Below are 26,395 nucleotides of genomic sequence, written 5' to 3' on the forward strand. Positions count from 1 at the left end.
TATATATATATATATATAAACAGTAAATAAATACAGTATACTGAGAATGTTCCTCAATCTAAAATCCTCTTCTAGCTTTCAACTCATTTATGGTGATAAATCCAGGTAAGCACAAAAGCCCCATCACTGGAGATTCTGCAACTCCTTCACATGATGAGATAAAATCCATCCTTCCAGGAGACTTGTTGTCAGATCAGACCCTCTGAAGAGTCCACTAGAATTGTCGTTTAGGTCGGCAAAACTTGCTGTCTTTCCCTATCAAATTCCTTACATTTGGAAACATAAAGTTAACCAAGCGGTAACCAATAATGAATTCCAAACAATTTAATGAAAAATATGAGGTTGGTATCAATGGAAGCATCTAAAAAGTCTGGTCCAAAACCCAACCGCCTCTTTAGCCTGATTTGATGGATCCAAGGGTTCCTTAAAATTTGCTTTCTCGCTAAGCTCTTCAAACTCATCAACAAGATTTTGAAGCCTGGCAACGAACTCGATGAGCAGGGATGAAAATGTAGCTAAAGACAAAGAACTGGCACTTTCATATACTCTTGATTCTTGTTCATGAAGCACGGTATCCCCGGTAATTGAGAGTAGTGGCCATGATACTGGTTTATTAAGCACACTTTCTGAGGATATCCAGCGTGGCATGGAGGGCTCTACACTGATGTTTGGATTCTGTCTGTCCCATGTTTCACTGAGGGAACTGATCACAATACCTTTATTTTCATTGTCTTTGACATCGATGAAGTTCTGAGGATCTTCAAATTCCTTAGCCCGCCTTACATCTTCCCAGTTATCCGAATTGACTAGAAGGTATGATTTTCGGTCAATCTTCATTTGTAATTCTTCTGCTGCTTCATGCACTTCAAATAGTATGTCTTTAGAGCTTAATTTTTCCATCTTTTCTACTTTGCTTCCAAGCTCAAGTAACACTTTAGCTCCTTCAGTACCAACCCTCTGAAGCTCACTACTAAAAACCTTTCTCTTCTCTGCTGGTGCCTATAGATACAAAGTCAAAACAACTGATAGTGTAAATGGACAGTCCAGAATAGAGTTATTATATATTCTCAATGTCTAAAGCACAGATTTTCAAAACCGACAAGCCTACAACAAATTTCTAGACCTGGATAATTTGTTTAACTCTAGAAAAATAATGCTCATAAAGATCTTGGAGAGGACTAGTGAATATCTTATATAGGCTCACTGAAGCAAAGGCATTGGCAACCTCCATCCTGCAATCAACTAGACACTTCAATTGTTCGTCTTTCACTTGTAATCTTGTATCTATTTTATTCACCAAACAAGAGTGGAAATAAAATTTGAGCAATCTTTTTCTGTCTAATTAAGCTATAGAAACTGGACGATAAATGTGTATGTTAAAACCTGACAAACTCGCACACTCACAATTTTATTATTGCACTTACTATCACTTATTCATTGTCCCCAGCTTGCTGTCTGCTACTCTACCTCCCACCACTCAGCAACTAAACTAACAAAAGACAACCAATTAGTAATATATTCATTGGAGGTGAGGGCGTTTTGTCCATAATAAGGAAGCAGATAGTTTGTCAGCTACTGAGGAAATTGCGTCCACACAACAGGAATTTTGAGTCAATAACCCAGTTATGTCAATAAAGACTGACTCATGGGTGTCTTGGCCAAAAGACTGGTGGCAAATGCCATCACAGAGCAGACATGGTTCAAATCCTAGCAAGTCCCCCCTCTTTTGGTTGTTAAATCCTACCAAATGTGAAAAGGAAAAATGAGTGACAAAACACTGATGCCACAGTAGGGGTCTGAGGATGAGTTTACCATTCATAACTATGTTCAAAGTCAAAATTTTTGCTTTGGTTGAGATGATGTACGAAAGAATATGAAAATAATTGATTCAGGAGGAATAAGTTAAAAACATTGGTTTACTACTTTAGACAAGAGAAACAAGGATCACATGAAAGAACTCAAACAGAAAAACTCAGTGCGTTATCAAAATTATACCAAATGCCCGGTTCTGATGTGATTGGTGTTATATATTGTGCCTCACCAAAAGAGTGGAAACAAAATTTAACATTCTGGGAGAATAACGAACAGATAAAATGCTGCAAACACACCTAGAACTGGAAGATCAAAATAAGAAGGGAATATATATTTTCACCTGTATTTCTGAAAGTATGCACCCATGCATTGCCATTACCATGAAAGCGCAATGCCTCAGAGAACCACTTACTTTGGCGTAGTTCCTCCAAGGATAATTAAATCCTTTATAAGGGCCATGAGGTGGTTCCCATAATGCAAAATCTAACTGGGGCATCAAAATTGAGATAAAATCATCTCCTACCACTTTTTTGGGTCTATTCAAGAACACATGTAGCAGAATTTTGACATGAGCATACCAGGGATTCCTCTTGGCTAGAAGATTGTACAGCCGATCTATAGCCGCTATATAGCAGGTCATCAGAAGCTTGGTATGTAAGAATTTTGGAAGGCACCCTCTCATATTCAACGCAATTCAAGTATCCACTAACACAACCTAAATAGAAATTTGAAGCAATAAGCCAAGCATGTCATCGCAGTCAACTACAAATAAAACAACAAGATACTTTGGCATATATCAGGTACAAATACGGACAAACAGAATTTGGCACAACCTTCCAAAGAAGTAGCAACACCCTGAAAGTTTTTCACCACCAATTTGTGCAGATCCTCCCCTGACCAGATGGGATACAAACATATATTTACAACCAAGCATATACCAGCACCAATCGCAATAAGTAATAATCGATAGAAGGCTGTTTGGAGGAACTGCGACGAACTATTCCCAGAGACCAACACGATACAGAATGTCAACAAGAATACTCGGAAACCATATTCATAAGACTTCATTGGCGGATACAGTTTGGTATAACTTGCACAAAATCCTAAAACACCACGAAAACACAAGGATCATTTAAGAACGGAGTTTCCATCCAAAATCAAAACACAAAGGTGGGAAATATGGATAGATTGACATTAATCACAAAGACTCTGACCTGCAATAAAAATGCTAATTACTATAATAACCTCCTCTAAATTCCCAGCCCTCGTAGAAACCTCTGCAATGCCCAGAGCAAGCCCTCCTGCCGAAAATGTTCCCAAAGCACGATTGAATCCTTTGTTAAGAGTTGCCCCTACGAGCCAACAAGTACAGTGAAAAATTACCCTTTTGCTTTAAGCACCTGACAATGCATAGCTCAAATGTAAAACGATAATATAACTCAGCGAAAAATCCTCCACTACAATAAAAGATAGAAACAAGAGTGAAAAAAAAAATTTTGCTAGATACAAACGAGTTCGTGCATCATATTACGTACTGATAATTTTTTTTACTTAAAAATAAATGAAAAAAATTTTGTGAGAGAAGAAGAAAATCTCCTATATCATAAAAATTATTTTTATCTTTAATTCACATCATTTTATTAAACATATATATTACATATCAATATTGATGTAATAATTGGTAAACAAACTTATTTTTCAAAAAAAAAAAAAAACAACACCCATAGGATCTCTTTTTCTTTCTTCCCTTTTTATTAAGCCTATGATCTTTGGACCCAAGACGTTAATACTGTTAATTTTATTATCCCAAGAAATACTTTTTGATTCGCTTTAACTTACGTGGTTGAATCATTAAACCATGTCTGTGATACTGTGCGATTAAAGATTATGATAAGACGCATGACGAAGAATAGTAGTACGAACTTCGAATAACAGTATGGAATTGATGATATAACATAGAGGGACCCGACATGATGGTAGCTAATACCTACGCTGAATTCGAAAACTACGACTACCGTGAGAATTGCCCAGATGGAGTACTGATTCACATCCTTTAGCGGGTCTTTCAAGAAGATGACGAGTGACACAAGGGCCAAGGAGATCCCCATTTTAGCTGCGAAGAGGAGCTTCCGAGGGTCGGACCGGCCCATCTCGTATAGCTTGACCGATGTTTCTCGAAGACCAGCCCAGAAGTTGAGGATCCCATCGGACAGGCGACGGAAAAACCGGCCTTTAACTCCATCGTCTTCGCCGCCGTAGGAGCTTCCAAGGCCCAATTCGGAGTAAGCCTTCCTGGAGAGCAGCCTTTCCTTACTCCTCTCGGCGAAACTGTGCCGAAACGACCCGATCTTCGTAGCCATTTTCTGCCCCCTGTGACGAAGACGAACCCGAAAAAGTAATCGGAGAGAAACAGAAGTAATAAAAAGAAAATGAGAAAAAATATTTGTAACGAATCGTCAGTTACTCGTTTTGAAAAAAATAATAAATTATGATATAAAAAAATTAATTTTTTAATAATAAATTCTATTTTTTTTTAAATAATTATATAATATTTATATACTTCACATTATATATAGAATTATTCGAAAGAAATTGAGTGAATGCGACTGTGCGAGTATGTATGCAGCATGTATGCAATGTATCTTATCTTCTTACGTGCGGTGATTAATTGACGTATATTTAAGTATATTTTTAATGCATTGACATAAATAATTTTACATTTAACTTTTTTAATATCCTACAATCAACTATTATATGAAAATAATATTATATATATATTTTTTTTGAGTTGAGGAGCGAGATTTCGAGCTCTATATCTCTATTTTAAAAGCTGTAAATTATATCAATCAGACCACGTATATTTGGCATGAAAAAAAATAATATTATAGATAATATATATATAAAGTAATCACTAGATAAAATATTTAAATGACATAATTTGAATTAAAATTAAAATTTTACAAATCTAATCTTACCATTAAAGTGATGTAAATGGTATTCTCAAATCGAATAACTCCTGTATTTATATAGAATTGTTGGGTATTTCAGATTTAAAGACTTAATAAACTCGACTTGAGACTCGAACATTTCACAAATCTCCCTTCTTAAAAAATGAATCAAACGTAATCGTATTGGATTAAAATCATCCAAAACCCACCAAAGATAAGCCTCAATTTACTTTGATTAACTTTAGTCATCAAGATTTTTTTAATTTTGTGTTGGAAAACTACTTGGGATCCATACTCTTTTTGGAAAAAATAAGATCAAGATAATTAATTAAATGGCAATAAATTAAGTGAAATCATGCTACCATTGTTCTCCGAGTTTGATATAAAATTTATAAATCTGACAAGGAAAGTTCTTTTGCTTTTATTATTTAATTTATTACTTTTATTTTTTATGATATTATATATTATGTTTCAATGGGGATGGAGGTTTATGTTGTGGGATCTGAAATAAACATTAGTTCATTTCTGTATGATCGGCAGAAAGTTTTTAACCTGTCTGCTGTGAAAAGGGTGATTTTGGATTGTTTAGCTAGAAAACTCTATTGCCATCTGCATAAATATATATATATATATATATATATATATAAAAGAAGATATGCATGTTATTTAATTATGGATAAAGATAGCGTTACTATCTTCTTACTATTCTTTTTATATTTGATTTTTTTGTATTTTTTATTTTACTTAATAGTTGAAGAAGTGACTATTCATATAATTATATATTTTTTTAATTTTTTTCTTAATGATTAAGGATATTAAAAAATTATTACAAAGAAAATGATAAAAAAAAAAAAAAAACTTCAAATACATTATAAGTAGTTTATGTAATAAGAGGGTAATAACTCTATCACTACCTTTTAATTATTGATTTTGGTGAATCGAGTGGAACATCATCTTTTATTAATGCATTTAATATAACTTGGCTTGTCTATTACCATAGTTAAAGTTAAAAAAGAATATTTTGAAGTGCACAAGAAATACCAAAAGTACTTATTTTAATCAAATTAATACTTTTTCTTAAACCATACTTAGATGAACTGAAAATATAAATGAATTCAAATAAGGAACATATGAGAAGTTCAATTAACCAAATATTTTCTTATTTTTAATTTGTGAATTCCAACGCATGAAAAGAGATTCTTTAAAAGCATAGATGGGTAAGGTTCTCTTTCTCATTATAATACGAAGAAATTTTTTTTAATCAGATACTATTTTTTATAAGTTTTTTTTTTTTTTTGGGTAAGTGATTATGTCTTGGGCTGCTTGGAGGACAATCAAGAAGCAAGAGTTCCCTCAAAAAGGTCCGAGAAGACTAGTAATCAGCCCCATACCTTACAAAAAAGTTATAGGTATGAGACGTAGAAATAAATAATAGCTAGTGTATAACATTCTTCTAATATGAATCGTCGTGGTCATTGGATCCGACATTCTACTTTAAAAAGAATGTTTCATAGAAAATAAAATCACTTGAAGAAATAAAAGACTATTTTTACTGAAACTAATTAATTCGAAACCTCATTTTAAATAATTTTGCTTTCTGAGAGAGAAAATAGGTATATCCTTTTTTGCAACTCTTTTTACAATTTTATTTGAAATAAAATAGATATCGAAATGAATATTCCAGGGATGGAGACAGAAGGGTGAACATCATGATGATCCAAACTGTCAAGTTGCCAAAATAGTAAGTCCATTATTTGTGAATGGTAGATACTAGAAATTAAGAACCCACTAAACATAATTAAAAGGCCGAAAGCAAATAAATGAAAAGGACCAACCATCTATCTAGTCCTCCGGCGCCTACATACATTAAAAATTGAAAACGATATTTCATATTTGTAATCAAAACATCATATTCTTTAGTAATAAAAACACGTGCATGCAAAAACTTGAGTAGAAAGTAACGTGGGTACCACATATTTTAACACGTGGTAAAACTTAAAAACTCCAAAATGCTTCCAATATGACAGCTCCTTGATACTCTTGCGCTTTCCTAGACTGATTATCTTAATTTGATTGGAAAACAAAAACACTCATCTCGTTGATACGTGGAAGGACTATTCTGAATAATTCCTCTCATCCTAGAGAAGGAAATGGGGATTCGGATTATATCATTATTCGACTACAAGAATGTTATACATCAATTACTATTCATTCTCACACCTCACACCTATAATTTTTTCAAATGGTGCGGAAGTATTTTTCATAGAGTGTAGAAGTACTTTTTATAAGGCATGGAGTATGAGGAGGCAAATAATGACTGATGAAAAGAATTTTTCATTCAACTAACATGGAGTAGAATCCGATTGCTCGATTTTTTTTGTTTTAATTCTTTCCATCATTGTTCTTAATTTTTTAGGTGCTTTGCAATTGGTACGCATGCATTTAGGGTTTTGGTTAAATACTTGGGTCATTAACATTCTAGGTTTAAAAAATAATAATTCAGTCCTCGAATTTGGAACATTCCATCCATCTCCAGCAAATAAACAGCTCCTCAAATCATAAACAATAACAGCACATGTATCCAGATTACACATCATGCATATAAATGTGTAGTGTTCAAAAAGCTGAAAGGGCAACTTTTCAAGTTATCTAATTTTTCACGTTGCATCTTAGATGGTGTAATCTGAATGAAATGGATCTGGATAAAGTATAGCATTCCCACATTAAAAAGCAAAGTTCAACCCTATATAATATAGCTTAGCTAACTTTGTACATTAAGCATTATAAGTGAGCTCTACAAGAGCAACTCTTCTAGTAAAGTCTCAAAAATGTTAAGTTGCCATCACCTGGAGATCCTTCTCATAGTTATAAGCTTCTTTTCAATCCATGGTATGGAAACGAGAATGACACAGATTCCTTTGAAGTTGGGAACAATAGTGACTAGACCTTTTACCCCTAACAATTATCAACGACTTTGTACATAGCTTGTTTGCAGAACCTTACTATACGCATAAACACAAGATGGATGAACCTCCAATACAACCATGGGATTACCATCCTTAATACCCAAATCCCAATCAATTATGTTCATAGAAGTAAAAGGAAATGAACTTTGCTTAGGGTTCAAATACCACCAACATCACTTTTTTCTTTTTTTTTAAGGGGGGGGTGTGATGGAGGAATGGATTTTGCTAAACGAGAAGGGGAATAATCACAGCCAGAGTGCGTTGCACATGTTCACCGCAGCAAGAAGAGGCAGCCAGGAACTGTTATGTCATTGTTGACTCACACTTACTCGAACCGCCAGCTCGAACAGGCATTGAAAATATTTTTTTATTGGCACTGGGTGTCCAAGAATAAAGTCTCAACTATCCAAGAATAAAGTCTCAACTAATTCTGGGAGTGCATAAACTCTAGGTAAATAGTATACTGCAAGTGCACCTCGGGTAATTCAGGAGAAAATTACTCCAATCCGATGGCCCTTAAAAATTGTTTGCATCCAAGAGAATCTGACCCTTAGGCCTGGAGGGAGCATACCACAAATACCAAGGCCCCTACCACTTGAGCCCCCTAGAGGTTAACATGCATTGAGATTCTAACAAACACAGCACCTACCTCCCCCCCTTTCTCTCCCTCCCTCCCCCCGGGGCTGCCTAGCAGTACCAGTACAAACAAAAGTAAAAACCAGGAGAGAGAAGCAACCGGCAAGGACATCCAGCTCATTAGGCATCAAAATATCCAAACGTCAATTATCAAGCAAGGGATTTGAACCGCAGATATTATTGCAAATTCAAGTCGATCAAACAATAAACTACGCAATTTCAGGTTAAAAACACTTCCAGCAAATTATGGTTCCACAGAAACAGGTCAATCCTTGAGAATGGGATTTCGGGGGTTAGATCTAAAAGCATAATGAATGAATGGAAAAACACAAAATTAAACCACACATATAACAAACAGCAAATAAATCATTTTAGATTATGGAAAAAAGGTCACCTAAAGGCCTCGGGCTCAAACCATTGCCTTACAAATCTGAATATGTCCAGGCAGCTATATGCCAGAGTCAGAACTCAGACCTAATTTGCTATGATCCTTATGATAATTGTGTTTTATGCTTATGCGTACTAGTCCTCTCAATATACATCTAAACTAATGTAGCACCTTTTTGGAAGATATTAGGAATCGGAGCCTGAAAATTTGAAATGTGAGTTAAGGTAGTCTGAACCTTTCCTAAAAGGACTACTACCATAGCAAATTTGGATGTCTGCAGCCTCATGATGAAAATTCGCCCAAGTAAACCTTGTAAATCACCACAAATGCAATTTATTAGATAGAAATAGAAAAACTAATAGTTATCACTCCAACTCCCCTCCCTCCCTGCACTGGATATTTTCATTGCGTTGTTCAAATGAAGTGATGCAATCAGCATCTTTATAGCAATCCAATGCTAATACACAAAATATAACCCAAAACATAAGTAGGGGCCTAAAAAAAATGAATAGTATGCCCCCTTGTCAGATTCAAGCTTATTTCCGTGCAAATCTAATTAAAAAATTGGGGCTTCTGCAATGATACCCTTTTATAGGCTTTTAAGGGACATACTATTTTGAGTATCTTTTAATTTTGTCATTTCTAGAAGCCAGAAAAGGAAAACCAATCCAGCTTAAGCACTTCAGTCAAATTGAATAAGCACCAGCCCTAGAAACACTCCAGGTTGAGGATGGCGGAGTGGTGAATGAGATTCTACATTACCTGAGACGGACAAGTTTTTTTTTTTATAAGTATATTAATAAAAGAATAGGCAAAGCCATGTTTAGTACAAAGAATGCCCTAACCACGTAGGAGCAATAGATACAAGGAAATCATGGAAATCTTGGCCATTAAGAATAACGGCAATGGCCCAAGTACAAAGAGTTCTAAAAAAGGAAGCTTTTAGTTCCTCCATCGATCTCTCTTTGTCCTCGAACGTCCGTTCATTGCGCTCCTGCCACACACACCACATGATGCAAATGGGAAGCATCTTCCATACAGCCTTGATCTGTTAATTATCTCTTAGATCTATCCAACTAGCCAGCATCGCCACTACTATCTCAGGCATAACCCATCCCAATTCTAGTCTACTAAATACCTCGTTCCATAACCCTCAAGCAACCTCACAATATAGTAGAAGATGGTCCACAGATTCACCCCCATTCCTACACATGCAACACCAATCTGCGATGATCACCCTTTGTTTCCTCAAATAATCCATTGTGAGGATCTTACCCAAGGAAGCGGTCCACACGAAAACCGCTGCTTTGAGAGGCGCCTTATGTCTCCAAATCCTTTTCCAAGGAAACTGAGCTGGAAGCTCTTGTGAAAGAGACTTATAAAATGAGCGAACTGAGAATAGGCCTTTATCTGTAAGTATCCACCACAATAAATCAGCATGCTGGTTACTTGGTTTGAATGAGTACAAGAGGCTGAAAAAAGTTGCAAGACTGTCCATTTCCCAATCACGTGCCGCCCGGCTAAAATTGATGTTCCACTAGATTTGTTCTCCCGCTATCACCATGACTTATGCCACTGAAACATTATTGGCACTTGCAACCCTGAAAAGTGCAGGAAATAGATCCTTTAAAGCACAATTACCACACCAAGTATCATACCATAATTTCATCCTGGCCCCATCTCCTAGACGAAATCTTGAGTGGCGAGAAAAGACCCCCCATCCTCTTCTTATATGTTTCTACAACCCCACTCCATATGCCCCTCACTTCGTTGGTATACCATCTCCCCCATAAGCCACCATATTTACTCTCAATCACCAACTTCCATAGAGCTTCTGGTTCTTTATGGTATCTCCACAATCATTTTCCAAGTAACGCCCAATTAAAAATTCTCAAATTTCTAATGCCCAAACCACCATTAGAGAGAGGGCTACATACCTTCTCCCACCTAACTAGGTGGAATTTAAACTGCTTGCCTATTCCACCCCACAAGAAGTCACATTGTAGTTTCTCAATACAAAGTGCCACACTTCTTTTATAAAGATTTCAGTGGGATTCAATTGTAACTTTAACTAATCCTTTTAGAATATAGTTTGAAGAGAATGTTAGGTGACTTGGGTTTTTATAGGTCATTATAAATGGTATTGGAGTCAATCCCAAACCGAAAGTGTGAGACTTGAGATGTGCCACTTACAACAGAATGGCCTCAAGAGGATGTCAAGAATTTAAAGAGGATTGGAGTATTGCGGGTTGAATATAGAAAGTAGAGAATGAGATCCGCCAAGGAGAGAAGTTTTTGCCATTTATATGTTTTCAAGAGGCTCCAATTGCAACCTTGACTAACACTTTTGAACTATAGGCCCTGGAGACAGTTTGGACTTTCCTTGGGTTGTTACACCTCCGCCTCTCTCTCTAATGACAACAAGATTCTTTTTCACCCAAGATGTGCTCAATCCTTGTACAGCAGATCATCCCCATTCACAAACCAAAAATGGTGGAACCTAAAGCACATAAATATCCTTTCAAATTTCAAGCGCAGACTCACCCTCATTAGGCACATCACAAGGCCAAGCCAAAAACGTCATCTCCTCTCCCTCCTCCCAAGAGAAAGCATCTAATGGCAAGGCCATCAGAAACCTAGCAAACTATTTGTGACCAAAGCAATCACCTAAGGTTACGCCTAAGTAAATCCAACCAAAGCAATAGCAAAATGATTAGGCACTATGCGCTGGCTAACAAGTAAAGGAGACTATCACAGGACATGTATAGCTTGCAGGTGAAAACGCATGAAAATAGATCAATGAAGCCCTTGTTTAACATGAAAACAGGAATCCATAAGTTAAACTTCACTTACAAGAAGCAAAAATAGGTGAACTTTTGGTTTTGATCATTCTCTTTAACAAGGTAGATTCGATTGAAAAAAAAAAAAAAAGGTCCTGCACCATACACAGTAAGTATACAAAAGATACACCTATACAGAAGAAGTAAAGAGATCAAGGTCCTGGAAACTAGAAATAGAAAAGGTAAAACAATTTTCAGATAACATCCAATGGTAAAGGGTGTTTAGTAAGAAGGCCTTGAGATCCACCAGACTTTTCACAATCTTCAAATGTACGCCCATGGGATAAGGACCTAGTGGGTTAGGGCTTAGTTTGGTGAGTTTTTTCTCTTCCCTTTAGTTTAGGTGGTTCTTTTGTATATTTCTTGTATACTTGGGTACACCCATTGGTTTTTAATGAATTTCAATTACATTTTGTTTAAAAGTTCGCCCATTCTTCTCTCCATGCATACCACATTCAACAAGATACAATCATTTTACACAACAAAACACATCGATGTTTGTCAAACTTACACCTCAAGCATGCCAAGAGATCCACCACCCAAGCATGACCCAATTAATCCATTAATATCGAACCACCTTGCAATGCAGAAGAAATTGACCAACAGTTTCACAAATTATTATACACGTGTTAGTATCAATCAAATACCATAACATCATTTACTTTAGTTATCCATGAGAAGAATCTTCCCTATAGGTGTTGTCCATGTGGACAACAAAAATTGCTACCCTAGGGAGCCATGCTACTCCATATAATCTTCCAAGGGAAAGGAGTATTATCATGGGAACTTGAGCTGTTGTAAAACGACTTCCAATCACCCATTTCCTAGCAAGGCTCCAAACTAGCTTATTTGAAGAAAAATTCTACTCATCATCCCCACACCACACACCACACATGATTTTTTAATTTTTTTCCATTACCAAATGTGTGGTGTATGGATGATGAGTAGAAGAGCTCAATTGGTTTAGGAGGAATAAAACCAAAAATAAATAAATAAATAAAAAAAGGTAGTGTGTGGGATGATGAGTAGCAAAGCTCTTTTCACCGACCCTTCTCAACCTACTAGGATATAATCGATTAAAGATCGAGGTAAAGAGATCTGCCTCTCAAGTTTGAGCCTCTCACACAATTTTTTTTTATAGGTAAAATAAGATTTTATTGATAGAAACGTAGGGTAGCCCAGCCCAGTACACAGGAAGTATACAAAGAATACACCTAACAGCAACTAGGACCTCTCACACTTAACACGCCACTGATAGAAGTCATGAGAGAACTACAACAGATCTGCCAAGTATGCATCATTAAAACGTGCAATCCTGAATAATTCCAGAAAAGCATCTTTCAGAAAAGGATTTCGACCACACATCGTGCCAAAATCTTACCCTCAACCCATCACCTGCCTCATATCTAGCGAATTGGGAGAATTTCTCCAATCCCTCCTAATATTTTTTGAAAGACCAGCCCGAACAAACCCCTGAATTTACTCCAATTAGTGAGAAACTGTCCTGTTTTTCTCTATATAAAGAAGAGGAGCTAGGAATCCCTATTGAGTGATCGCTTTTTCTTTTACAAGCATGCATAATTTTTTTTTTATAGGTAAACAAGCAAGTAATCATACATATTATTAACCCTTTTGAATGATAAATTATTGGGAAAGACCACCTGACATTCAAAAGGAAGAGATCCATCTAGCATTCAAAAGGAAGAAGAGCTAGGAATTCCTCAAAATTAGAGAAAGGAAGAGCAACACCATCTTGGGGCCATTATCCAATGATACTCCTTTAGCAATCACCACAACCACTCTTTTAAGCAACCACATCATTTGATAGATACCAACCATGTCTCCATGATATTAACTATTACATGAGGTCAGTAGAGCATACCATACATTCCAATCATGTATCTTGGATAGCAAATCTAGTATTGATATTTTTTGGATGCATAGGGACCGATATTTAAGATAATTGAGCTCTGGGAAATAACTATACTACTAACAAACATTTCAACGTGGTATGAGCTATTTTAAACTAAATCAGATCTTAACCAATAAATCCAACCACTCACTGAAACCTTTAGCAAGTGGCTAGACAAAAAGCAGGAGCTTTTTAAGTGCGCTCTAGGAGTTAGATCTTGTGGTTGAAATGAGATCTTAGAATAACCACAGCAGTTTAAATCACAACTCCTACCTCTTCTTTTGAGCATAGATCGAGGTGTGTAGCACATATTAGTCTTCCTCGCACCAAAGCCTATAACTTACATGTGATGGGATATGATCATGGACCTTCACAAAGGCTTTAGTCAAGGTTGCAACAGCAAAATGCATCAGAAAGTTTTTACATCAATCTGAGTTATTTCTTATTTTTAATTATAATGCTTCGGCTGGTTTGGTTACACAAAACCAAACTATATCATCTCATCTCATATAATTATTACAAATTTCCCAAACTCTCACATAAAATATAATAAACAATTCAACTTTTTCAAATTTCAAAACAAAAATTATATTATAACAATATTTTATTCAACTTTCAACAAAATATCTTATCTTATCTCATCTGAACTACGTAACCAGACGAGGCCTTATAAAATTTTCAATAGTAACCATGAGGGGTAGCTCCGCTAGTCCGGCCTTGGGTTTGCTTCCAATGATCACTAGTCCGGCCTTGGGTTTGCTAGAGGTTTACCTGGTCATTAACTTCAGGACCCCATAGGATTAGTCGAGGTACGCGCAAGCTGGCCCGGACCCCCACGGTTATTAAAAAAAAAAAAAAAATCAATAGTAAATTATTAAAAAGGGTTGCACTTTATACCTTAAGGCTCACCCCTTGCCTCATGATGAGTAAATTACCACACGTCACACTTTCACACTACACGGCTTTTTTTTTTTTAATAAGTAAAAATATTATATATATATATATATATCAATAGTAGTCAAGTACACTAAATGTATACAAGAAAATACCTAGCCCATACTAGAGAGCTCCCAATGACCCAAAAAGCTCGTGAAAAACTACCCAAAATACATCAAGCCCGAGTTAGAATAAAACAAACCTCCCCAACCCCAACCCATTGATTCTTGTAAACTAATACTCCACCAAAAACACCCTCTATGAGAACGTCTTCATAATACCCTCCCTTTAGTCTTCCTTTGACTTGAGCTATCGCCCTTAGCGTCATAGTTGATTCCCCAAGAAAGACGCTTCAACTCCCTGCTTTTCTTAAAGCTTGATTTGGCGTCACCCGAGTGGCTCGCCTCAATCGCAGTGAGTAGTGCTTTAAATTGGTCTTCACATCCTCCATGTGAGAGTCCCACGATATGTTAGATCTTATTAACCTTTTGCAAAACCCAATCCGATGATGATCCAGCTATATTGTTTAATGGAGGAAGAGATACCAAGGGGACAACATCTTCTCCTGACATAGTTCCCAACGAAACACCAGGTCCTAAACATTCACCCTCGCTAGGCACCAACGACAAACCCTTATACAAATCCCACGCCTCCTCAACAACTCCATTGGTACTCTCCATTGGAGATTCTAGGTAGGCAGCAAGTCCCTTCACCTCTGGCGACCCTGTATATGCAACTTTGACGGACCCTACATCTCCTTCAGACCTCAGCGTTACATGATTATCTTTCAACTCCGATGTGGGAGCCATAGTTTCTTCAGGACTGACCAAGGGTGTAACACAGACTATCGGTCTTTTCTGTAACACCTGTAGCGAAGGGCATTCCATTAAGGATGTCTCAACCCCGATACCTGACATAGAACCCACTTCAAATAACCCGGTTTTCCTTTTGACCTGCCACACTCAACCCCGACCATGTTGCCTCCAACTGAAGGCAAGTCTATTTTCGAAGACAAGAAAGCGATCACTACCTTCAACTCGACAAGCTGGGTTTCCATCTCCTTTAATGTTTTGTGCATCTCAACAAGCTGGTTCTGGGCTTGCATGATCTACAAACCACTTACACAGTTCCCCTCACTCTGAGTCACCGAAGCTTGACCCGTCTTCAGAACTGCCGCATATGATTGCCTCGCCAAGTTGATGTTCTCATGATCTTCTGACTTTCCTTCCTTGACCCATCAGAATTAAAGGAAAAAAAAATATCCGCAGCTCTACGCAATTCAACAGCAAACTTCTCCCAACCCTGACCTTCATACCCTTTAGGAATGACTACAACACTCTGTTGGCCGCCTCCACCATATTCGGTGACAGTTAGATACCTACCATGTACATTGGAGCATCATTGAACCACAAATGCTTTGTTCCCTTCGTGCAAATGTTTTGAGAATTCCAAGTTTCTCCCCGCCTGTAATACTGCTTCCACCGTGGCCACCAGCCATCCTATACCACTATGCCTCATAGCTAAAGACCTCCAAACCCTTCTACTCCTCTCCACAATTTTCAATGAGGACCTCCATGCTTCTAGTAAAAACACAAAAGCCTTAGATTCCACCCAAAAACGCACCACCTGACCCATATTAATTTCAAAGCTTCGGTATCAAATGTAGGGGATTCACCAGCTTCATTCCTGGCGAATGCTCATACTCTGACGAAGTCTGCGCAATTCAACAGCAAACTTCTCCCAACCCTGACCTTCATACCCTTTAGGAATGACTACAACACTGTTGGCCGCCTCCACCATATTCGGTGACAGTTAGATACCTAACATGTACATTGGAGCATCGTTGAACCACGAATGCTCCATTCCCTTCGCGCAAATGTTTTGAGAATTCCAAGTTTCTCCCCGCTAGTAATACTGCTTCCATCGTGGCCACTAATCATCCTATACCACTACACCTCATAGCTAAAGACCTCCAAACCCTTCTGCTCCTCTCCACAATTTTCAATGAGGACCTCCATGCTTCTAGTAAAAACTCAAAAGCCTTGGATTCCACCCAAAAATGCTCCACCTGACCCATATTAATTTCAAAGCTTCGGTATCAAATGCAGGGGATTCACCAACTTCATTCCTGACGAATGTTCGTTCAGAGATACAAGCACAATGCAAGATAGATCTGGTGCACCGAAGAACATGACTGAAGAAATACGGGAACGACGGATCTTGGCACTGGAGTACTTCCAGCAGTGACTCTTTTTGTGTCGACAGCACGACCAATGGAGCCGACGATGAGTGGGTGATACCAGATCTGCACCGGCGAAACTGAAGCAACCAAAAAATACGATCACCAGAGGGGGGGGGGGGGAGCCACGTCGGAGAGCCCTTAATGGGTTCGCCGGAGCCCATCGAACTTGTCTGTGGCGGTGGAGATGGCGAGAGCACAGGATCGACGGTCTATATTGCCTCTGTAAAAACGAAGAGACTGATTTTGCAAAAAAAACCAGGTCGCCAGAGAGATGACCTACACCGGACAGCCCTCGGCGAAGTCGCTGAGGCCCGTCGACCTTGTTTGTGCCAGCGGTGAGGTGTCACTCGCCAGTCTAGGGTGGGTAAGGGTGGCGACGTTATTTAGGTGCTCTAGGTTTTTCTCTCTCCTAGGTTTTTCTCTCTTTGCTTTCCGATCCCATCTACTACACGGCTTTTTTACAAGACTAAAAAATCTATTACACATAAAAATTAGACTGGAGCTTGCCAGATATCTAGAAGGAAAAAACCATATAATTTTTTTTATTAAACTTGGTTGTCTGGGAACAGCGTCCCGACTAATCCCAGGAGTGCACAGGCCATTGGCAAGAAGTTTCCCGCAAGTGCACCTCGGGTGATTCAAGGAGAAAATCCCCCAGTCCGATGGCCCCTAGAGATTGTTTGCACCCAAGGAGATTTGAACCTTAGACATGGGGGAAGCATACCCCCAAGCCCAAGGCCTTTACCACTTGAGCCAACCCCTAGGAGTTAAAGTTACATATCAACATAAAATTAGACTGGAGCATGCCAAATATCTAGAAGGAGAAACCATATAAATCATAAATGAAAAAATTGAAAATCACAAGAAACATAACATCAGGAAACAATGATGGAATCAAGGTGGACATAAACAAGAAAATGGAAAATGGAAATATACTTACAATAATTGCAGGAGCATGGGGGTCACATCCTGAAAACACAAAATAAAATCAATACATTGAATCTCTGAAATCTTTTGACCAATTGTACAAGGCAAACAGCAGCAAATTACAAACCGCACTACTCACCGATAAATTTTTTTCATCAAGGCTGCGGCCGTAGACCTCCAATGCAAGCTCTTCCAGAATGACCGGCCCATGAATCAGATGTAATGTAATTTCATTAAGTATCGATACATGAAAAGGGAAGACAATTAATTGAAAAGTAACATTAGAAGTGCTCAACACTGTTGCACAAACACAGCAACTCCCCAGAATATGACACTATATCTAATCTACAGACCAACAATCATAGGCTGTTCGCTGAGCCTAAACAAGACAAGATTTGACTAAATACTAGAGTACTGCTAACGGGGAGGAAGCTCAGTGGACCCCAAGGGCAAGGAGAAAATCACAAATGTGTCATAAATGAAAAATGCTAACACACATCCAAAACAAATTTGGTAGCACAGCTGCACTCAAAGTTTTGAAATTCAGATGCCATATGCACTAATCAGATTATTCGTTTCAGATTACCGATACAAAACTGTAACACAAATCCAGCAAATATGGATGTCTCCCCAAAGGCACACCATCATAGATTAACAACTATTTTTTAAGGATGTCCATTTAAATCCAAAACTATTTCAAAATGGAATGGGAACACACAATTTGAAACAAAATTCAAGGCATCAACTTGTAATGCTGTCACAATTATCACCCATAAACAAACCAAGGTACCTTCTCCTGTGTGCCTTTTAAGCATCTAAGCACTGAAGGGTTGCTTCAAAGCAGTGGCAGACATCCTGAATGAAAAACTACATTAGACTCACCAGAACCCAGATACTCAAATAAAGCACCGCAAGAAAAAGAAAAACAGTATAATGAAATGAAACGAGGATACAACAAGCCTCCAGACCATTAGAAATTAATACAAAAAAGTGAATTTTACACAAGAGAACTGGAATATTTTTTAAAGGATATAACTATTCAACTAAGAAAAAGTGCAAACTACCAACTCATAGGACATGATACATGTATGTCCTTATTAATTTTCCCACCAATTCAATAGCAACAGTCGAGTTTGAAGTACAAAATGTAATCACCATAACACAGATCAAAATAGATGAACAATTTCTCACAATGGCCATAATCAATTATGATTACAATGGTAAAAAAACGCCGTCAGCAAGTTGTCTTACGATAGAAACAGTACAATCCACGAAAGAACCCGCCAGGAAAGAGAACTCCAGACCAAACATCACCCCATTTTGACTTCAACGCCAAAACCGTGTTGAAAGTTCTTTGGCCATCATAAAGAAGACAGATAATGCCCAGTAATTAGAAACTGAAAATAAAGTAGGTCATAATGTACAAATATCTAGTGGACAGCATTTCTGGAGTCATACAATCAGCAACATGGTTCACTTGCCCGTGATGAATGGATGGGACAATGCTTGTGACACTGTCATCCTCTTGTCAGGATCTAACACAAAAATTTTTTCTAGAAGATCTTTAAAATTGGCTAACATCTTTGGATCCTCCCCAGGAGAGCCTGTAATGATTGAAGAGATATCTTTTGGCTTGATGTTGAGAATCATCCGCTTTATAGCCTGCAAGGGGTGGAAATTGGAATAAGAAGCAGTCAGCAGAACAGGCAAAATATGAACTCTAATCTGGAGAACCAAAAAGAAACCATGATTGACAGTAAACAGATAAAATACAAGTCAGAGATACAATGTATACCTTTTTCGTGACAGGGTCCTCTTCTGTAGCATGAAAACTCAGGTCCTGATCAAAATGCTGATCACTAAATGCCCCCTGTACAAAGAACAAGAAAACAGAAGATATCAGCAACATTAAAAGTCAAATGTCAAGATACAACTGTGGAGCCCAACACCCAGTAAATTGGGTGGGGCATATCTCTGATGAACAGATCAGATACTTGCCTTGCGAAGCATCTTCTTTGGGAAAGGGCCCTTTAATTCCATGTGAAGGCGTAACATGTCATTGTTTGTAGCGCCTGGAAAAAGAACCTTTCCTGTATAAACCTCGTACAAACAGCACCCCACAGACCAAATATCCAATGGATGATCATAAGGCATGCCAAGAACTGCAATGGAAACATATCAGCATCATAATATTGTTCTGATAAGAACATATCGGAAACATACCACTGGTTTCAAAAACAGTTTTAATAAACACAAATCACAGACAAAAACCATTAATATCCCCTTTCCATCATTTATAATATAAACACCTCGTCCTTATAACTTACTTATTTCAGGGGCGCGATAAAAGCGGCTTACAAGGTAAGGCGTAATTTCATTTTTACCAGCAAACATGGCATTGCCAAAGTCACAGAGCTTCAACACATTTTTCGCCTCATTTACCTGGAAAAATATGAACAAATATACAGTTAAAACAATTCTTTTTATAGGTAATCAAGAAGTTTTGTTCATTAAAAAAATCTACAGTTAGACAATTGAAGCAGTTGAATCATTAAAAGGTACCAAAAACCTACCAGCATGTTATCTGGCTTTATATCGCAATGAAGAACACCACAATTTCTAAGATGCTTCAAGGCAATAAAAAGTTGCTTTGCATATGCTCTCACAGCAGTTAGCTTAAGGCCAATATTGCGTCCAAACTTCTTTAAAACCTCACGCAGATTCATATGAAGAGATTCAAAAACTAAACAAAGATGATTGCGGTACTTGAAACTCGAAATAAATCGAACGCAATGGCGCTTGTCATCTGGATCTGCACCTACTAGTTTCTTTAATATGACCAGCTCCTCCATACCAGCCTTGTACCTATGTCACATAAGAGGAGGCAACAGTAAGTGTCTGGACAACAAGGCCAGAAAACATATAAGTGCTAAGAAATAATCAACATTAGAACCCAGGCAAGTGGGTGGGACAATTTTTGATAAGTTGCTGAGACAATTATAACTCACATTGTGTCATTACTTCGTATAATTTTTATAGCCACTTCCTCCGGTTCACCATTACCAGCCTTAAGATTCTTTGCACGAACTACGGTAGAAAATACACCTTTCCCATGAGCAGCAGTAACTTCATATCGTCCATCGAGTATTTCACCAAACCGGTAGCCTGTACATGAATGCCATCATTACGAGAGAAGCAACAAAACACATGTGAAGCTGGGAGAGGGCATGATACATATATAAACCTGCAAACATGAATCACTTCGAAGTGTTTTGAAACATTTTCCTCTATGGCAGATAAGTAGAAGGATGGTCTCTTAATTATGTCCACTTCCAAAACGCTGCTCAGTAGGGAGGGTAAAATGAAAATAATTCTTTTGGTAATCATGACATCTAACTTTCAAGAGATTTGAACTTAAACCAATAAAGGGGTGATTCAAAATCCACCAGCTGCATTTCAATTAGCCAGTAAACCACATTCAATATGTTTTTTATCCCATAAAAACGATCATGCTAATTTCTGGTAAGGTTATATTTTCTTTTATAATTTTTTCTGAAAAGAAAAAAGAAACAAATCTACCCACAAACTTGATAAAGGATGTCATTAGCTTAAAGTGTCAAGTTTGAGTGCTGTTTCCTTTGGAGGAAAAGAAAAAAGATAGAAAGGGAGACTGCTGGGGAGAAGTTCTACTAGTGAAAGATTTCTTCCCTTCCACCAACCTACAAAGTATGATTGAGACAAGCTCATACAAACTCTGTTTTATTCATAAAAAAAAATACAAACTCTGTTTACAAAGAATTAAACCATAAAGGAAAAAGGAAAAGCAAATAAATGTTATTAAATGGGCTCACACAAGGAAATAACGCCACACAAAAAGTTCAAGGCACAAAAAACAGAGGAAACATAACAAAGAGGAGGAGAGATGACCAAAGGCTGACCTAATACTTACCATAATAACCCTCTGCATCATCCCAGTTGTCATTAAGACCACTCCTTTCAAAGCGTAATCCATCTACTTTGTCCTGCAAAGAATAAAACATACAGAACCTTAGTGTGGAAGCACGTGGCATAAATGGTTAGCATTGATAGTCATATTGTCTCAGTGCTCAAGAAACATAACAAAAAGAAGTTACTCGTGTTAATCAGGCTGAGAAAGTTAATATATATATATATATATTAGAAATAAGTATCATTGCGCTATATGAATCAAATGAGCAAATCAGGTAAATGAACAAATAAAAAAATTGGCACGTACACCAAAAATATTCACGAAACAGGTTAGCCACAAAATGACATTTGCAATGCTAAAAATCCGCCACGTTTGTAAATTCTTTATGCAGTCCACAATAGGTCACTAACAGCCATTAGAACCAGCAAGTGTATGTGACCAGGAAAAAGAGTAAAGAAGACAGCGAGTGCGAAGAGGAACACAACTTAACAACACTGCAACTGAATGCCAGACCAAAGTATACCCTACCAAATGAACTTCAATGAGGGACAATTGTTAAATAAGTCACCATGATGAAACCTACCAATCTGCGAACTCCTGTTGGTGTCTCACCAAAAATATCATCACAAAACTTGTCACCTGACCTCTCACTCTGCACAAATTAATGAAAGAAATTAAATCAGCCAACCCCCAAAAAGGGAAAATTCAAATTTTGGAATGCTCAGGAGAAAAACAAATTGACAAAAGCATATAAGATTTTTCAAAATATATATATTTTTTTATAAGAGTTTTCAAAATATTAACGCCATATCGAGAAGATTTTTCATTAAAACAATAAAATAAAGATCCCAGAAAGGGTGTAGGCAATCATTTTATTTTTATTTTTATTCAGGGATGGATGTAAGTTTCTCACAGAGCTATAAATTATTTCAGAGAAAATGAAGATACCTTTGGACTACCCTCCCCAAGCCCCCCAGCACTCGAAGTCTTCTCCAAATCAGCATGTCCATTTTGTGGAGGTGATTTCCCCACAGAAAATGATGGTTCAGCAACGTAGATATCAAAACCATCACTTCTACCATCACCAGTGTCAGTAATGACATCATTAGCTGCTACGGATTGATCAGAATCATGTGCAGGCTCCTTATCTAGCCAACAAACATAATTTGTGGAATTAGGAAGAAACATAAATAATCCATGTAGCAAAAATGTTGGTGAGAAAAAAAAAAAAAAAAAGAATTATGCCAGGCATGTTTATAAACCTCAGTTTGCCTGGATTTGCCAAGTTAAGTCAACTAGAAAGAATTTTTACCAACTTTGTCCAGGAATCTTGAACTCCAAAAACAACAATCATGTAAATGAGGACCTAAATCCAAGCCCAGCATGTAACCAGATCAACGGTAGTTTAAATTTCTCGTATGAACCACGAGTCAATGTAAAAAGTTTTGGCTAGTAATAAGTTCAGTTGCAATACAGTTCTCTCTCCCTCCTCAAAAATAAAATAAAATTAATGGAGGACATTCACATCGCTACCTGTGGTTGTTAAGTGCAAATACTGAAAATCCTATTCAAAGCATATTAATATGCAAGTTCATCAATAAAAATCTCGTTTACTGATTAAAAAAAAAAAAATTCAAGTTTCCCACTCCCACATTAAGGAACTATTATCACACAGTGTGTGATGTGAATTGCTAATTTTGAAGGACACATTTATTAAGCAAGTGTCAAACAAGCAGGACTGACATATATGGGGTTAGACCATCAAGCGGAATAAGCTTGAGTTCAACAATGTGATCAACTCTTAAGCTTTTACTGGTCCAAGTAAGCAGAGCTCTAACAACTTGTCAATATACCATACCTAAGCTCCAAACTTAACAAATAGAACATCGAAATGTAGCATGACACTATAGAGTGTGACTCAAAGTACCTTTCTCTGTATCTTCTGATCGAGGCTGATTTGGTTGCTGTAATTGCTGACTCTTATATTTTTCTAATATGGCTTGCTTTCGCCTTCTACTCTCCTCCTTGATTCTGTTGAGATCTTCCTCTTCCTGCTCGGCAAACTGCAATGTAGTCCCTTCTTCGTAGTCTCCCTGTTCATCATCATCCCTGTATCCAATAAATGAAGCACGTGCATCAAGATGGGGGAGCTTCAAATTGGCCATAAGAGCCTTTTTTAAAAAAGCAATAAAAAAAAGTACCTTTGGCTTATAAAAAAAAAGTACCTTTGGAGTTTCTCTCTATTTCCTTCCAACAAATCACTCCTAGAAGTAGGAACCTTTGCTGAATCAGTTTTTCGTGTTCTGTCATGGTGGTAATCTTTTCCATCGTATCTCGAGTGTCTAGAATTCTTATGTCTATCTCCATCCACAAGATATTCATACTTTTCCCTATCAATCATTATGCCCCTATTTCTATTCCTATTTCTATCATTCCACTTCTCCCTCTCATTGTCCCTCTCCCTCCAAATTTTGTCCCTGTCCATTTCCCTTTCCCTTTCCCTTTCCCTGTCCCTGTCCCTGTCCCTGTCTCTCTCTCTTTCACTAGCTCTGCTCCTATCCCTTTCCTTCTCCCTTTCCCCATGTCTATCCACCTGATTTTCCTTGATCTTATCTCTTTCCATATCCTGTCTATCCTTGTCCACATCCCTTTCCTTGCTTCTATATCGTTCCATCCCCCTTTTCCTGTCCCTCTCCCTGCTCCTTTCTCGTTCTTTCTCCCTTCTTTGAGCCTTGTCCATCTCAAAACCCCTATTTCTTTCTTTTTCCTTCCTTAACTCCCTAGCCATCTCCCTATCCTTGCTCCTCTCTCTCTCCCATGTACTCTGACTTTGAAGCCTTTCCTCTCCAATATACTTGTTGGAACTAGTATTGTGTTCCCTTTCCACATCTCTACGATAATGCCGTCCATCCTTACTCAATCGAACCATTCTTTCATCATCGGAGTCATACATAAACTTGCTTCTATCGGCATACAATGAGGCATCACGACCATAATAATGTTGCTTTTTTGAATGGGCCTCCTCTTCTCTTATGCTAAGTGAACGTGATCTCTCTCTAGCATGATCAATTGACCTAGATCTACTCCTAGTGTCCCCTGTGCTTTGAGAGGATGACTTTCCCTGGTTGCTTAACTTACTTCCATAAACCTCAACCTTCTCATCATCATAATGTGTCTTTTCCTTGCCACTTCCTTTATAAGAGGTCCAAGATTCACTCTGCCACATTTTGTTGTCTTTGATGGCTTTGAAACCCAAATCCCCATTGCCATAACCCTCTGAGGTAACTCTATAAGCCAATTCATTTTGAGGCTCAACATTTAAAGTCCTTGGAGAACCAACCTCATTTTCGATGCCAGTATCAACCCCACTCTGGCTATAAGCTCTGTCTTCCTTATCTAAATTTGAATTCGTCAAAAAATCATCCTTACTCTTGTCCTCTCGCAATGTCTTCAGACTCCTACCCTTTTTCCCTAGAATCTCTCCCTCGTGTATCCTTGCTTCAGCATCATACGAGCCATGCTCAGCACTTCCCTGACAATTAATGCAAAAAATAGACTAAGCACATAAACCAACAGTGCATATCATCCAAAATAGAAGTAAACAATTAAAAAAAAAGAATTATAGTTACGCTATAGGCATAATAAATTAAAACATGTAACCAGCTCTTACAAAATTTACATGTAAGCCATCAGTCTCCAATGAAACGCCAACGAGAAACTTCACTCATGTTCGCCTAGTGCAAGCAGGTTCTTAACATAATGTATGAGACACTGACTCAAGTTACTCTAACAAGCTCTCGCGAAACAAAATTTATTAAGAAGTCCAATTATCAAAACAACAAAAGCTCCTATCTGGTTACTGAGAAGAGGTAGCAACTTTAAAATTCATGCTTTTCTATTTTGCAAATTCCACTACCTAAAATGCCATCGAACTACTCGAGGTAACCCCTCTTTTCAGAAATCTCAGTTTTTTAAAACCAGAATAATTTTTAAAAAAACTAATTTCAAATTTCAAATCTCAAATTACTACACTTTCTCAGCAACCAAACAGAAAGCAAATTAAAATTAGGAAAAATACTATGAGGGATAACGGCAATCAGAACACACCGAATTTTGCTGATCAGATTGAGCAGTAACACCAACGGCCACGATTTCCCTTGACTCATCGTCCGACTGAGGTTTCCTTTCCGCAATCTCGTGCCCGCCATCACCTAAACCGAAGCCCTCATCTTCGAGAATCTCGCCCTCCTCCACATCGTCATCAGGCCGAGAATTCCTAATAGCCACTGGCGGAGGAGGAGCTTCAATGATATCCTCAGCGTCGCGTTTCTTGCTGCGGTGGCGGTGGCGGTGGTGATGATGGTGCTTGTGGCGCTTGGAGGACCTCTCGGCATCATCTTCCGACGATGACGATCGCCGGTGCTTCCGACGCGAGTCATGGGATTCGCTGGCCATTGTCAATCTAGGGTTATGGTCGTTTTCTCTTTTTCGCTTGCTTTTCAGGGAGGGGAATAACGGTGACGAAAATGTGAATAATTCGATGTATATTTTTTATGGAGGAAAAATAATAGAATATATATATATATAAATATAAATATATATAAGTCTTAAGAATAATTATATCAGTTCTAATCATACAAATCTCGCACGTTGTTATTTAAAACAAGGAAAATGTTACTTAAACTCCAAAAGGATTCATTGAGATTATAAGATCACTTGGAATCATTTTTGTACCATTGTTGTGCTATTATTTATTCCTACTACATGATAATTAAGTCATTAGGGAATTTATAGAGAATTGAATGAGTTATAAAAATATTTAAATTCAAAAATTAAAAT

General features: G+C 37.6%; 2 protein-coding genes across 2 annotated transcripts; both read right to left on the reverse strand.

Moving 5' to 3' along the window:
• Positions 1 to 18,904, reverse strand: LOC108994181 (aluminum-activated malate transporter 4-like). Its single transcript, XM_018969301.2, has 10 exons — positions 18,859 to 18,904; positions 18,398 to 18,462; positions 17,747 to 17,796; positions 17,621 to 17,649; positions 3,800 to 4,182; positions 3,027 to 3,164; positions 2,646 to 2,915; positions 2,391 to 2,527; positions 2,153 to 2,299; positions 1 to 999 (listed from the first exon to the last, which is right to left on the reverse strand). Exons 2-10 carry the CDS (start codon positions 18,420 to 18,422, stop codon positions 349 to 351), a joined length of 1,830 nt encoding a protein of 609 aa, XP_018824846.2. The 5' UTR covers positions 18,423 to 18,462; positions 18,859 to 18,904; the 3' UTR covers positions 1 to 348.
• On the reverse strand, positions 18,558 to 26,090 carry LOC108994180 (serine/threonine-protein kinase prpf4B-like). Its single transcript, XM_018969300.2, has 13 exons — positions 25,664 to 26,090; positions 23,782 to 25,088; positions 23,484 to 23,665; positions 22,505 to 22,704; positions 22,140 to 22,208; positions 21,557 to 21,629; positions 20,616 to 20,772; positions 20,181 to 20,472; positions 19,935 to 20,049; positions 19,606 to 19,769; positions 19,403 to 19,477; positions 19,066 to 19,269; positions 18,558 to 18,959 (listed from the first exon to the last, which is right to left on the reverse strand). The coding sequence occupies exons 1-12, from the start codon at positions 26,009 to 26,011 to the stop codon at positions 19,081 to 19,083; spliced, it is 3,171 nt and encodes a 1,056-aa protein (XP_018824845.2). The 5' UTR covers positions 26,012 to 26,090; the 3' UTR covers positions 18,558 to 18,959; positions 19,066 to 19,080.
• Between the last annotated feature and the right edge of the window lie 305 nt (positions 26,091 to 26,395).

This window comes from Juglans regia, chromosome 15, assembly GCF_001411555.2.
Source record: "Juglans regia cultivar Chandler chromosome 15, Walnut 2.0, whole genome shotgun sequence".
Lineage (NCBI taxonomy): Eukaryota > Viridiplantae > Streptophyta > Magnoliopsida > Fagales > Juglandaceae > Juglans > Juglans regia.

Coding starts and splice junctions, on each gene's coding strand:
- LOC108994181 (XM_018969301.2), bottom strand. CDS start 18,422: ATGCTTAAAAGGCACACAGGAGAAG. Junction 17,797..18,397: donor TAAAAGGCACACAGGAGAAG/GTACCTTGGTTT, acceptor TCATTCTGGAAG/AGCTTGCATTGGAGGTCTAC. Junction 17,650..17,746: donor TTGATGAAAAAAATTTATCG/GTGAGTAGTGCG, acceptor TTGTGTTTTCAG/GATGTGACCCCCATGCTCCT.
- LOC108994180 (XM_018969300.2), bottom strand. CDS start 26,011: ATGGCCAGCGAATCCCATGACTCGCGTCGGAAGCACCGGCGATCGTCA. Junction 23,666..23,781: donor AATAGAGAGAAACTCCAAAG/GTACTTTTTTTT, acceptor TATTGGATACAG/GGATGATGATGAACAGGGAG. Junction 20,473..20,615: donor ATACGAAGTAATGACACAAT/GTGAGTTATAAT, acceptor TATGTGACATAG/GTACAAGGCTGGTATGGAGG.